Below are 14,855 nucleotides of genomic sequence, written 5' to 3' on the forward strand. Positions count from 1 at the left end.
TTATTCCCATTAACTGTAGCATAGCCCTTCCTTGCTCAGTTTATTAGCTGACTTAATTGCTACTGGGGTACCATATCCTAAAACAAATGAAGTGAAATGGGTACTGTGATAGTTTTAACCTCTATCAAAAAGGGAGATAGGGAAAGTTTACTTGTGCAGAATTATAACTCTTCTAATTGGAAACACACTTCTCCCAAAACAGTCTATAGCTGGTTACTATTTATTTCTTACAGACCGGGCAGTTGGAGTGTATCCCTTATACACAATGAAGGAAGAACTAATCAGTCCTGGAATACAGTCTTGGCTTAGAGTTTCTCAGGGTGGGTTTTCCTCTTCTAGCTACACTGCTTCCACACGGTGACCAAGGCCGGTACTTCCTGTAGGAAGGTGGATATCTGACTATGGTTGCCCCCAACTTTTTGCCTGGTGTTTTGCTGGTTTTTCGACTTAGTTGACCTGGGACCCTGCTATTCAGGGCCCCAGGCCTACTGCTCTCTCTGTAAAATGGATTCCATGTACCTTAGGTACATATCTAATTGGATACTGAGTCACCTTATCAGTCCCTGTACAGTGTACCTTAGGTACCCAGGGCATAGGTGTACCCAGGGCCTACCAGGGGCTGCAGCATGTATTATGCCACCCCTGGCTGGCCATCCAAATCTGACACAACTGGCTGCACGACAGCTGGGGCAAGGTGGTGTAATCACCCTTTGCTTTAGATATAGTATTCCTATATCTAACCCTAAAATGGACACATGTATTCCTATCAGTCACTCCTATGGCAGGCCTTATCAATCCTGAAGGCAGAGTGCTTGGAATTATGTGAGATGGTGCTCTGGCATGAGCTGAGCCCATTTGCAGCTTGCGGAACCAAGTCCTAATAGCTGTTCCATGATAACGCATACCATATACTCTTAAGTGCATTATAATCCTCGCGGTTATTTGCCAACTTTGGTATCGCTTTATCAAAACATGTCGAGTAAGGTGTCCTACGAATTGGAATACTAACCCCTCACCAATTCTGGCGACGGGGTTAGCATTCCACCCTTCTAGAGGGACACGACATGTATGTAACTGTGAACCCCGGTTAAAGTTAACTCGAGCCTCAGCATCACAAAATGGATGCTGCCACCACAGACACAAGTCTGACCTCCTGCTGCTGGGAATCCTTGCAGTGAGGAGAGCTTGGACAAAGGGTTTCCTGTCAGGGGCGGTGCTAGCACCATCCCAGACAGGGTTTTGTGTATCCCAGGTAGGCAGGGCTGAGAGGAAGGTGACTGCAAGTGGCACCCCGGTGCTCACTGTGCATATGCCGGCTTGAACCAGTTCCAGGGGCACACCAGCCCCTGAGCTGTGGAAAGTCCGGACAAAGGAGAGGGGTGTAACCACCCCCCTTCCTGGTCCCACCCATGGGCAGGACCTAGTCGCGTGCCAGCCCCTTTCTTTAGTATAAAGGTAGGAGCGGGCCCCCTTCCCAAATTAGATAATTCTGAATCTTGACGACTTTCCACGAAAGAACTCTTTCTGAAGACTCTCCCTTGTGGCTAAGGAGTAGCCACCCTGCACCAGTGGGCACCATCTAAGCGCATGCGGTTTGCTGCAAGTCCATACCCCGGATCAAGACTGCCCAGCTCGACGAGTCCCGGATTCCCTGGCACCTCTGACCTCTACCTGCATCATCAGCCCAGCTGAGATTCGTGGGTGTGACGAGACCTGAAGGGACCGGCCATCTTCTAAACTGCACAACGCTTATCCAGCACGACCGCCGAGGGATCCTCGAGTGAGTGCTTTGGGGTTTGAGAAGCCCTAACCCTGAGCAGCTCCAGCACCGAAGTCCAGCCCCCCAGCATCCACGAGATCTGCGTGGGGCCCTACTGCTCTTTGCTGCTCACCGCGTTGTCCGGCCACTTGCCTGCTGGCTTGTAGCCCTCCTGACGACGAACCACAACACTTCCATCGCTGGTCTGGTTGCTCCAGACTGGCCCTAGCTCCCCTCCAACAGAGGAGCACCTCGGACCCTCCTGGTCCACTCCAGATGCCATCTTGACTCCACCGCGTGGGCTTGCCTTTGCCAAGGCTTGTTGCTCCAATCCTGGTTTCAGCAGCGCCGACAGCAGACACCTTCGTGGGACAGCTCGCACCTCCATCCTGGTCGCCGACAACGCCTCCTGGCCCGAGAGACAGCAGAGTCCAGCGTCGCCCACTCACCTGGTCGAGGTGACTTCATCCGGTGCCATCCTGGTGCCCACCTAATCACTGGCTAGTGATTTAGAACTGAGTCCCCTCTGCTATCAGGTCATCTCCAACTCCGATCCAGGCTTGGAGCACATCGAACTTCATCACTGGTCGCCTGCCAGCAACTTCTTCTTTCAGGCTCCATAGACTGTAACGAGGATTCCCGACGTCTTTTGAACCCTATGCAGCCGCAGCCCCTGGGCTAGGTAACCTGAGCATTTCGGTGCTCCAACGTAGGTTCACTATCTAAGTGTCCAGATCCTTTTTCGTTTTCAGCCTATCTAGTCGGATTCGCCTGATAACTGTAACTTTACGAGATACTAGTATCCCTAGACTTTGTCCCGTATCCCGCGTGAGAGTGCACACTCTGCACCCGATCTCCCTAGGCCTCCTGCTCCTAACCTGAAGGTTCAGTAGTGTAGTCCTAGCGATCCTGAAGCCTCTGGATCTAGTTACTTACCTGCTAGTATTTCGCATTCCACTTTTGTAGTATATGGTTTTTCGTGCCCCTCTGGCATTTGTGTAAATTGTGCAACCTAAAGTATTTTCTTAAGAGTTTTGTTATGTGCTTAGCTCCCTGACACATAAAGAGATCAGGGTAGACTTGTTATAAATAAATATCCTTTTATTTTCATAACAACTTGTGTGGTGTCCTTTCACTTGGTGTTCAAGGGGTATATGTGATGGTATAACAGCTGGCTTAACACGCCCTCTAGAGTTTAGCCTAAAGACTGCTCTTGTCCATGCTACTAGGATAGCTGGTCTATAAGGTTGACTTACAACCAATCATCAATAAGGGTCGTTTGGAATGATACACAGTGATCACTAGAATAGTGAGCACTACATATCAGGCCAACTTCTCACACTTCCCAAAAGCAAACAGAGAAAAGAAAGGACACTACAGTCACTATCGGTCTGTATTATCTATAGACTGAGGTGCTCCCCTTCACCAACATTCCGAGGTCACCACAAGTAGTGAGGTAGGAAGGGTACTGGTTGGGAACAGGTAAAGGGTATAGGGTTCTTGGGTCAAGGGTGTGCCAAACATGTACTAGCAAGTGCCCTCATTTGCGCCAAAACCACCAAAAACCCTTTCCCTCCAACCTCCTTTTCCACCCTTCCCTCCACGTCACTTACCTGGAGCTACGGTCCCCTTGGACCATAGCATTGGGTATCTCGTGTCCTGTGCCCTCAAGGATCTACCGGATACAAGCGCTGTGTATGTAGGAGGCTCTCTCTCTTCTCGTCGACTTCTGCGGGTCTTCCGACAATCTCCTCTCTTCTCCTCTCCACGTCCACCGCCGCTCCGCTCTTCAGCCGCTCAACACCCTCCTTCGTGTCCTCCTCTCCTTTCGCTGCGTTGCTCATCACCCCGACTCTCCACACCTGGGGTAACCCTCGTTCCACTCCTCCACTCGTCCGTTCTCTCTCTCCTCCCCGTGAGAGTGGACCGCTGGATGTCGAGCCGAAGGGCGCCCAGCCGGGCGCCATCTTGAATTTCTCGGCTTTCCCGTGTTCCTGCCAGACTATATCGCATTGCCTCTCTTCTTGGGATGGACGATCGGGCCATTCTGACACAGTGAACCTGGATAAGTAGTCCACATTTCCTTGCAATTTTCCAGGCATGTGTAAAGTCTGAAAGGAAAAAGGTTGTAAGGCCAGGAACCATCGTAAGACTTTAGCATTGGTATCCTTATTAGTGGCTAACCATGTCAATGGGGCATGATCTGTTACCATGAAGAAGGTACGTCCTACCAAAAAGCACTGTAGGGATTCCATGGCCCACTTTATGGCCTTTAACAAAGATCTTTTGACTGGGTGTGAGTGTTTGATTCAGATGCTCCGTCCATCACCACCCCCTTTTGTACCACTTTATGGCAAGGCATTCTTTCTCCATTGTAGCATATCTGGTTTCTCTTGGGAATATTTTCCGACTCAAGAATAGCACTGACTTAAGTAGGCCTTGGGAATCTGGTTGTGATAGTACTGCTTCCAGTCCCCTATCTGACGCGTCGGTTTGTAGTACAAACGACTTCTTGTAGTCAGGACAAGTTAATACTGGGGCATGACATAATAATGTTTTTAAGGCCTCAAAACTCTTTTCTTGCGACTGACCCCACTTAATTTTGGCTCTGGAAGGTTTGTCTCTTAGTAAATCTGTAAGAGGGCTTGCCACTTCTGATAGTTGTGGAATAAATCTTCTATAATACCCCACTAATCCAAAAAAAGCTCTTGCTTCTCTTCTAGTGGTTGGTTTAGGAATATTTTGAATGGCTTCTAACTTATTTATTTGTGGTTTGAGGGTCCCCTCACTGATAGTATACCCTAACACAGGATAGGAGGGGGGAAAGGGAGGAGGGGGGAGGGACACCATGTAACTGAGTCTGCGAGGACGGTAGAGTACTGAGGTCATGTGAGTAATGCTTCGTGTAAGATGTTGGTGCCGCGAGCAGCAGGACACAAAGCTAGTAGAGGCCGGGCAGCGAGGGTGAGCAAGGAATGCATAAGGGCAACCCATGACTAGGAGGCAGGGAAGTATCATAGGGCAAGGGGGCCCAAGGGCGCAGATGTCAAGCAGGCCCGTCCACGGGAAAGCAGCCTGGGAAGGGGGGGGGGGGAGGGAGGAGGTAGGTGTGGGAACTGGGCGGTCAGGGCAGGGAACAGGCCAAGGACAGAGAAGAAGGAGAGGGCTTCAGTTATCTGGAGGGTCGTCGCTCTGGTGTCGGAGCAAGTAGGCAGTGAGGGGCCCCCATGTGTCCCTGGGGCGTGACTTGTGCGGTAAGAGTTCAGAGTAGTTGTGGAGGTGATCTTGCCAGGTAGACATCGTGTTGAGCTAGACCTTAAATTTTGGGGCACGGCCTCTACCCCATCTACATGCAACATGACGTTTGGCCAGCAGAAGGCCCAACGCAAATTTTTTTTAATGTGTTTTCAATGCCGGGACCGCATGTCCCAACAGGGCAGTCTTAGGGCAGGGGGCCATACCAATCCCAATCATATCAGATAATGCTTCAAAAACGGCATGCCAGTACTCCGCTACTGCAGGACAGGTCCACGCCAGATGGAAGAAGTCAACCTCTCCTGCCCCGCAGCGTAGGCAGCGATCATTATCACGGAGGCCAAGCCGGAATAATTTGGAAGGAGTGAAGTAAGTGCGGTGCAGGAATTTAAAGTGAATTAGCCGCAAGCGAGTATTACCCGTCACTGCGGTGGTATGTGAGCAACTTTCTTCCTACTGTTCGTCAGAGAGCGGTGCGTCAAGGTCACCGTCCCATTCGCTACGAACCTTAAGCGGGGGAGGGGACGGAGCAGGCTGGGCGTGCTTATAAAGCATGGACACCACGTGTTTAGGGGCGTCAGTTTGTAAAAGTGTATGCAAGGGGGGGAGGACGTCCGGCTCATCAGGAAAGTTCGGAATGACTGCCCTGACGTTTTGTCGTAAGCGGACATAAAGGAATGTGTCCATGACTGTGGGGTGGGTCTCCCCAAAGAACTGTGCCGAAGAACGGAACTGCCCCTGAAGGAAGAGATCTCCCCAGGTGTGAATCGCTAGTCTCTTGAGGAGCTTGCGCCCTATCTCCTCGCAGGTGACTCGCAATCTAGGGTCGTGTGCTAGAGGCATACATGGCGAGTATAAAAAGGTAACCTCCATGCGGGCCGCGATGCGGCGCCAAGCATGGACAGTACAGTCCACTGTAGTTGGATCGCGTTCCGATATCTTCGAGCCGGTATAAAGATATCCCGACGGTTGTACCGGACGCATGTAGCCATCTTCCACCGCCAGGTGGGCCATGAAGGGAGGGGGATGTAACCAGTACGCCACAAAGTGGGCCTGGGCACAATCATAATATCTCTTAAAGTCAGGAACGTCAAACCCGCCTTGGTGATAGGGCAACATTAGCGTCTTTAAACTAATCCTAGCCTGCTTGCCACCCCATATCAGTCTCGACAGTTGGGAATTGAGGGAGCGAAAGAAGTGGGGGCCCAGGCTGTAAGGTATGTTAATGAAAAGGTATAATAACTTAGGAAGGACAACCATTTTTATTAGGGAAATGCGCCCTGCCATTGATAACAGGAGATGGATCCATTTGGTAATGTTATCAGTAAGCTTGTCAAGTACGGTGCCATAGTTAGCCCTGATGAGGGTCTCGCGGTCGCGGGACACTATCACACCAAGGTACTTGATTTCCTCGGATTCCCACATAAGGGGGTAGTCCAGGGGAAATTGCACGTTTTTATCTGTTAAGGGGAAGAGTGCAGACTTTGCCCAATTAATTTGAACTCCCGAGATAGCACCGAATTTGCTGATTTCTCGTAGCAGGGGGTTGAGGTTATCGTGTGGCTTGTCGACATATAGAGTGATATCATCGGCATATAATGCCACAAGGAGCTGCCGCTCCGGGTAGATAAGAGAACGGTGGTTATGGTGCTGTCGGAGTTTAGCAGCAAGCGGCTCTATGGCGAGCGCGAAAAGGACGGGGGAAAGGGGACACCCCTGTCTTGTGCCTCTCTGGATGGGAAAAGGGGCAGACCGTGCCCCATTAAGGAGGACGGAAGCACACGGTTCACCATAAAGCAGTCTAATCCAGTCAAGGAAGCTGTAAGGGATCCCCATGCGTTCAAGGAGGGCAAATAGATAATCCCATTCAAGAGAATCGAACGCCTTAGTGGCGTTGAGAAACACAGCCGCAGCCTCACATCTTGGATTAATATCCTGTAGTACTGCCTGGAGGGTACGTAGGTTATGGGAGGTTGCCCTATTGGGAACGAAACCTGCCTGGTCGGGAAGGACCAGACGCTCCATCAGCAGGTTGAGGCGGGACGACAGGACTTTCGCTAGGATTTTAACATCCGTATTAAGTAGGGACAGAGGTCTGTAGGAGTCGCAGTGCTCCGGTGGTTTGCCCGGTTTCAACAGGGAAGTGATGAGGGCTTCGCGCATAGATGCGGGTAAGAGACCGCCTTCGAGAGAGGCATAGTAAACCTGCTGGAGAATAGGGGCTAGGATATGGAAATACGCTTTGTAAAAGTCGACTGGCAGTCCATCAGATCCGGGCGCCTTACCTGACTTCATGGACATAATGGCATCTTTGATTTCATCCACTTCGAGTATATGGTGGAGAAATTTTTGTTGGGACGGGCCGAGCCAGGCAATGGCAGTGTCGTCCAGGTAGGAACCTAGGTCAATAGGGACCGACTTGTGAGAGGTGTAAAGAGCGGAATAGTGATCGGTAAGGATGCGTAGTTGTGCGGGCAGATCTTGTTGTGGGACTTGGTGCTCATCCAGCAGAGTGGTGACATAGCCATTGTACCTAGGGGGGCGCACCGCGGAGGAAAGTGCTCTTCCGGGCCTGTCCCCCTCACCAAAGACACGCGCTGTGTGGTGCTTGCCGAGGAATTTACTCTCCCTTTCCGCCGCCTCGGTGTATTCGTTCAGTTTTTCACGAAGGAGAGCGTTAGAGGCATGGTCTCGGGGCTCGCGCGCGCCGATGCGCTCCAGCTCCCTCAGTTCGGATTCAAGTTTGCGAAGCTCAACCCGCAGGGATTTAAGGACCACGCCCCCCTTAGAGATACACCTCCCACTGACAGTGACTTTGAAGGCCTCCCAGACCACGGTGAGGTCCGATACCGACCCCACATTTCGGTCAAAAAAATCTTGGATATCCTGTTCAAGGTCAGCTCGAAAGGCAGAATCAGCAATGTGGGAGGGATTGAGGCACCAGCTAAGATACGGGGAGGTCTCAATGGGGATGCAAAGTGATATAAGGACCGGGGAATGGTCGGAGAAGGTCCTGGGAAGGAGAACAGCTTTGGTCAGCCAGGGAGAGAGGCCCACCGATAAGAACACGTAGTCCAATCTCGCCTATCAGTTTCTTGAGTATAGTTTTAATAGTTGTATTGTACCTTTCCACCAGACCATCCATCTGGGGGTGATACACTGCCGTTCGAATTTGATGGATTCCTAAAACTTTACACACTTCTTTCATCAGCTTAGCTATTAAAGGAGTTCCTTGGTCTGTTAATAGTTCTGAAGGGAACCCCACTCGGGAGAAGAAAGATACCATAGCTTGAGCGACCGCCACTGTAGTCATGCTTGTGAGAGGAATGGCCTCTGGGTATCTTGTGGTATAGTCTACTAGTACCAATATGTATTGGTGTCCCCTAGCAGATGGAAGAAGGGGTCCTACTAGGTCCATTCCGACCCGTTGAAAGGGAACATCAATAATTGGTAAAGGATGTAAGGGTACCTTTTTGTCTTTAGAGGGATTGACTAACTGACATTGTGGGCAGGCAGCGCAGAATTTGGCAGTTTCTCGATACACCCCCGGCCAATAGAATCTCTCTAGCAGATACTTCAATGTCAGTTCTTGTCCGTAGTGGCCTCCCCCTGTTTGGTTGTGTGCTAACTGTAACACTTGTTCTCTGAAGGCCAGTGGTACTAGTAACTGCTCCATCTTAACCCCCCCTGTCCTTCACTGGCTCTGTATAACAATCCTCTTTTTACAAAGAAATATGGTCCTACCTTCTCTGGCTCAAACTCCTGCACTTGATTCCAGGCATTCATAAGGGTGCTGTCATCTTTCTGGTCTGCACAAAAACTCCGAGCTGGAGTATTGCCATTTTCTGGAGAAGAGAGTAGACATGAGGCAAGATTTTGACAGGCAGAAGTGGATCTCTCCTTGTCTCTTCTTTTCTCATTTTTAGACTTTTTTCCCTATCTCTTGGACTAGTTATATTTTCACCGGAAAAGGGAACTTCTTGTAACCAGTCCATTTCCACTTCCTGATTCGATACTGCTGTCAGATACTCATGAAACCGGGGTAAGTCGGTACCCAGCAGCAGGTTTTCTGGTAATGTGGGAACTGCTCCTACCTTCCTTACCTGAGGATATCCGTCTATCTATAGCAACACGTCCGCTAAGGGGTATTCTTTAATGTCTCCATGTACACAGGAAACCAAAACTGTTTCCTCTAAACAAATAGAGTGTAATGGTACTAAGTATTGTACCACCACGGTCTGATGACAACCTGTATCTAGTAAGGCTTCAATAGTTTTACCATTAAGGCGAATGGTCTTCTTATACCTTCTTATAGGAGCCCCAGTTACTAGTACTCTGCCTCTTGACCACCCCACCTCCATGGGCTCTGTACTGTCATTGTTTAAAGGGCAGTTACGTGAAATATGTCCCCACTCTGCACATCTAAAACACTGAGGACCCATGTTAACTGGACTAGTAACTTTTGGGAATGTTTTAGGACTAGTTTTGGGCGCATAGAAGGGTCTTTTCTCTCCACCCTCTATGGAAGTTCTCTGGGTAAGTTTGGGAAAATTAATTGGGGCTCTGCCTGTGGGAGCTTTAAAGTCAGGAGACCGATGATATGCACAAGCCAATTCAATGGCAGACTGGGTTGTTAGTCCCGGATGTTGCTTTAGCCATGCTATGGTGTTACTAGGTAGGGCCTCCAGATATTGTTCTAGATAAATTTGTTCAGTGACTTCTTCCATTGAGGTAGCATGAGGTTGGAGCCACAGATTCCCCAGGTCTCTAACCCGATAATATAAGGCCCGTGGATTGTCCCCCGTGACCCATTTTTCTTTTCGAAAGCGGGTCCGATAATACTCATGGTCACAACCCAATCTTTCTAAAATTGCTTTCTTTATCTCTTGATATGGGGTCACTCCAGCTGGGTTGGCTGCTTGGTACGCTGCCTGCAATTCTCCAGATAGTAATGGTGCTATGTATTGGCCCCATCATATGGGCGGCCAAGTAGCAGTAGCAGCGACCCGTTCAAAGTTAGTAAAGAAGAAATCAGGATCTTCCTCTTCTTGAAATTTCTGCAAAACACTCCCAGGTATGTTAGGATGTACTCGAGCATTAGAAATAACGTTGGTGAGTTGCAAAATGGCTGTATCTTGAACTTTCTGATTGCTGGTTAAGAGAGCAGCCTGTTCTTTTATTGCAGCTTGGAAAGACTCTTTCTTTTTGAGCATTTTGATTATGCTGCTCTAACACCAATTGCAAATGTCTCTGTCCTTCGGCTAATTGGGTTATCATATCCTGCACAGTTACAGGTTGCGTCTTCTTGTTTCAGATGATAGTATCCCACTTCTGACAACATTGTGATGATTTTAACCTCTATCAAGAAGGGAGGTAGGGTAAGTTTACTTGTGCAGAATTATAACTCTTCTAATTGAAAACACACTTCTCCCAAAACAGTCTATTGTTGGTTACTATTTATTTCTTACAGACCGGACAGTTGGAGTGTATCACTTATACACAATGAAGGAAGAACTAATCAGTCCTGGAATACAGTCTTGGCTTAGAGTCTCTCAGGTTGGGTTTTCCTCTTCTAGCTGTACTGCTTCCACACGGTGACCAAGGCCGGTACGTCCCAAAAGGCAAACAGAGAAAGAAAGGACACTATAATTACCTATAGACTATGAGGTGCTCCCTTCACCAACATTCCGAGGTCACCACAACTAGTGAGGTAGGAAGGGTACTGTTTGGGAACAGGTAAAGGGTCTAGGGTTCTAGGGTCAAGGGTGTGCCAAACATATACTAGCAAGTGCCCTCATTTGTGCCAAAACCCCCACAAACCCTTTCCCTCTGACCTCTATTTCCACCCTTCCGTCCACGTCACTTGCCTGGAGCTCCGGTCCCCTTGGACCATAGCATTGGGTATCTCGGTGTCCTGTGCCCTCAAGGAACTACCGGATACAAGCGCGGTGTATGTTGGAGGCTCTCTCTCTTCTTGAATTGTCGCGTCGACTTCTGCGGGTCTTCCGACAATCTCCGCTCTTCTCCTCTCCATGTCCACCGCCGCTCCGCTCTTGAGCCGCTCAACACCCTCCTTCGTGTCCTCCTCTCCTCTCGCCGCGTTGCTCATCACCCCGACTCTCCACACCTGGGGTAACCGTCGTTCCGCTCCTCCACTCGTCCGTTCTCTCTCTCTCCTCCCCGCTAGAGAGGACCGCTGGATGTCGAGCCGAAGGGCGCCCAGCCGGGCGTCATTTTTAAGTTCTCGGATTTCCCGTGTTCCGGCCAGCCTAGATCGCCGATACACTGCCACTTGGCTGGCAAAAGATCTCTTTAGCTATGTCCTAATGTACATGCTACAGTTGTTTGGGGAGTGTTGGCAAATGAGGCATGGGATTCAGAAAATTGTGGGAGGTTAAAAACACTAATTGAGATTTGATTTTCTAATGTGAAGTTGATTTTCAAAATAATAGACTCCAAAGAATTGATCTTTTTACCCTTTACCAAAATCAAGATTTTTTGTACTGCTTATAGTAAATTTGCTAACAGTGGACTTTTCCATCTCCAGATTATGCTGAATGACCAGCAGTTGCAGTGTTTCACAACTGAATTTCTCTGCATTGCCGAGACTGAAGAATTTTTTTTTTAAAAGCAGTCTTCTGGTATACAGCATCATTTCACCAGTTTATATGGTAAGTAAATCTCACAATCATTCCTTTAGGCATTTAAAAAGACTTTCACAGCATCTGAATCTCCTGACTACCTTCCAGTGGGGGCCTGTGCTTGAATATAATTTCTGTCAAGATGGAAGTAATATGGATCACATTGTGTTGGTCATGATAGGTAATAAAAGACTGACTGCTTCCAAGGTTACTTAAACAGCATTCAGATCCCGATGCTAGCAATGTTCCATTTAAGGAAATTGCTGCCTTTGCGGCTGAAATGCACTATCTCACTTTAGAACGATAGTGTTACATTCTCACGGAAGGAACCTCATTTAACGTCTTCCCCTGCACTCTGTAAGTTGCACTCTGATACTTAAGATGGATTGTTGGTAAGGATAATATCTATTTTTGTATCTCCACCCCACTTTTAAAAAGGCCCCAACGCTTGGAGTGGTTCAGAGTCCTTCACCATTCCCCCTCCTGCTTGCCTTGCATTCATGAATACAGATGGTAACCTACTGCATTACTTCTGATATCTCATCCTCCTTTTTGTGGTCAGCTTCCACAAGGACAATTGGACCTGAGGCATTCTGACATCATAAAGCTAAAGCAAGATGTTGTCTGACGTGAGGGCCACTCTGTTGCCTAACAAGCAGCAGGATACATTTATCTTGGTAATGAAATGAGTAGCAGGGTAGACGGGATGCCCAAATGAAGACTAAGATGGTAAGATTAAAGAAATGAGGGCATTTTTTGAGACTTCTAAATTTGTATGAACGTAATTTTGAGCATAAGAGTCTCAACTTCACTATTGCTTAACTGGTAGGAATTGCCTAAAATGATGATGGTGATCATACTATTCATAGCTATTATTATTCCCATTAACTGTAGCATAGCCCTTCCTTGCTCAGTTTATCAGCTGGCTTAATTGCTATTGGTGTACCATATCCTAAAACAAATGAAGTGAGATGGGTACGCTGCCACTTGACTGGTAAAAATCTCTTTATCTAGGTCCTAATGTACATGCTACAGTTGTTGAGAGAGTGTTCACAAATGAGGCATGGGATTCAGAGAAGTGTGGGAGGTTATAAACACTAATTGAGATTTGATTTTCTAATGTGAAGTTGATTTTCAAAATAATAGACACCAATGAATTGATCTGTTTACCCTTTACCAAAATCAAGGTTTTTTGTACTGCTTATAGTAAATGTGCTAACAGTGGACTTTTCCTTCTGCAGATTATACTGAATGACCAGCAGTTGCAGTGTTTCACAACTGAATTTCTATGCATTGCCGAGACTGAAGAAAATAAAAAAAAAAGAAGAGAAGAATTTTTAAAAAGCAGTCTTCTGGCATACATCATCATTTCATCAGTTTATATGGTAAGTAAATCTCACAATCATTCCTTTGGGCATTAAAAAGACTTTCACAGCATCTGAATGTCCTCAGTACCTTCCAGTGGGAGCCTGTGCTTGACTATATTTTCTGTTAAGATGGAAGTAATATGGATCACATTGTGTTGGTCATGATATTTTTTTTTAAACTCTTTAAGACCGATCAAAGCACTGTATACCATTTACAAAATAACGTAAGCATCCATCAGTTAATTTTAACATTTTCTCCCCAAACTGAAAGACTAGCAGCTGCCCGGCTAACAGTAATGTGATCTTCATTTCCACCCGTGGGGGGAATCCACAATATCCCTGCAGTCTCTACATATAATACAACAAAAGGCGTATTTCCCCCTCCCACCCACCCTCAACATCCCACCCATGTCCCCTTCGGTCTCCTGGTCGCATTAGAAATCCTCTATGTACTGTTCAGTTCATACGTCTTTATTTCGAAATATTTCATCATAAAAGACAATCATAAAAATTAGCTCAAACATCATTCCCTAACCATTAAAAATACTCTGTCAAGACAAATCATCGAGTACAAATTATGTTACAACAATATAACATATATACAATTAAAGACGTACTAAAATATGTTTATAAAAACAGATTGGGGAAAATAATCTGTAAGGTGCTTGGCTCTGATAATACGCGACCAATCCAAGAACTTTGCAACTGCAATGACCACTCGTTCTGTTGTGTCGGTCCTCATCCGCAGCGCCTCCAGCCCCACCAGTGTTCTCAAATGTTTACAAATAGGTTTTAACCATTTGTTATGGGGTGCTGGATAGGCTGGACAATCAAAAAAGAAATGGCCTAGTGACTCTTTTTGGTCCTCACACCAGGGGCAAAACACATTTGTCGCTCCAAGCCATTTACTGGTGAATGATCTCAACGGAAGCGACCCGACCCTAAACTGGTGAAAAAGCTTCCTATCACCACTCTTGGTGATGGTATCCCAGTAAGCCTCTAGAGAAGGGTCAAGTTTGAGCTCTAAGAACCTACCAGACAGAGAGGTGTTGTCTGTCTGTGCTATGAGTTGTTGTCTTACTGTGGACCAATATAGAGCTTTGAATTCCTTTTTCGAGGGGAAGACATTATTATTCGGAGCGATCCAGAGATGCTTAGGCCCGTATTTTCCAGGAGCATTCTTCCTTTTTTGAACCAGAGAATATTGCCCGAGCCCACCACAGATCTGACATCCAAGATTTCATTAGCAAAAAAAGTGCCAGTTCCGGGGTTGTCCACACTCTCCTCCACAAGGCAACAGCTCTGAAATGTGCTACATCATCAATAGGGTGACAACCCAGGTCAAGTAGCAGTGGCTTCAAGGGGCTGGACTGGGGAAGGCCAACAAGATTACGAAGGAATCTATTTTGAACTCTAATGGTGACAGGCCCAAAAAAGCCCATAAGTCCGCGCCGTACAAGATCGCTGAACTTATTTTAGCATTGTAAATTTTTAAAGCAGGACCTATCCTTTTGGTCAGTGAGGTTCTCTGTTCCTTAATTAAGCACCCTGTTAGCTGAGCAAACTTCAGAGAGAGTATCACGCTGGGGTTTCCAGCTAAGCCTGTTTTCCAATACAACCCCTAGGTAAGTCATGACTTTAACCTACTCTAACACACTGCAATTCAAACTAACCTGGCCCAACTGCGGTCTATTTTTAGATAAGACCATACATTTAGTCTTTGTTACATTGACCTGTAGATCATTATCTTGGCAGAATACCTCAAACCTGTTTAGGGTGGACTGGAGACCCTTCTGCATTTTAGATAGAATAAGGGTGTCATCCGCGAAGATA

General features: G+C 47.5%; 1 protein-coding gene across 1 annotated transcript in view; it reads left to right on the forward strand.

Moving 5' to 3' along the window:
* The window catches only part of LOC147708272 (uncharacterized), a 413,470-nt gene that overhangs the window by 119,238 nt on the left and 279,377 nt on the right, over positions 1 to 14,855 (forward strand). Inside the window, exons 8-9 of the mRNA XM_086925333.1 lie at positions 11,562 to 11,685; positions 12,897 to 13,040. Coding sequence (XP_086781459.1) covers positions 11,572 to 11,685; positions 12,897 to 13,040 — 258 coding nt within the window. The 5' untranslated portion in view covers positions 11,562 to 11,571. The remainder of the gene's footprint in view (positions 1 to 11,561; positions 11,686 to 12,896; positions 13,041 to 14,855) is intronic.

The sequence above is a fragment of the Lissotriton vulgaris genome, chromosome 6, assembly GCF_964263255.1.
Source record: "Lissotriton vulgaris chromosome 6, aLisVul1.2, whole genome shotgun sequence".
NCBI classification, from domain to species: Eukaryota; Metazoa; Chordata; class Amphibia; order Caudata; family Salamandridae; genus Lissotriton; species Lissotriton vulgaris.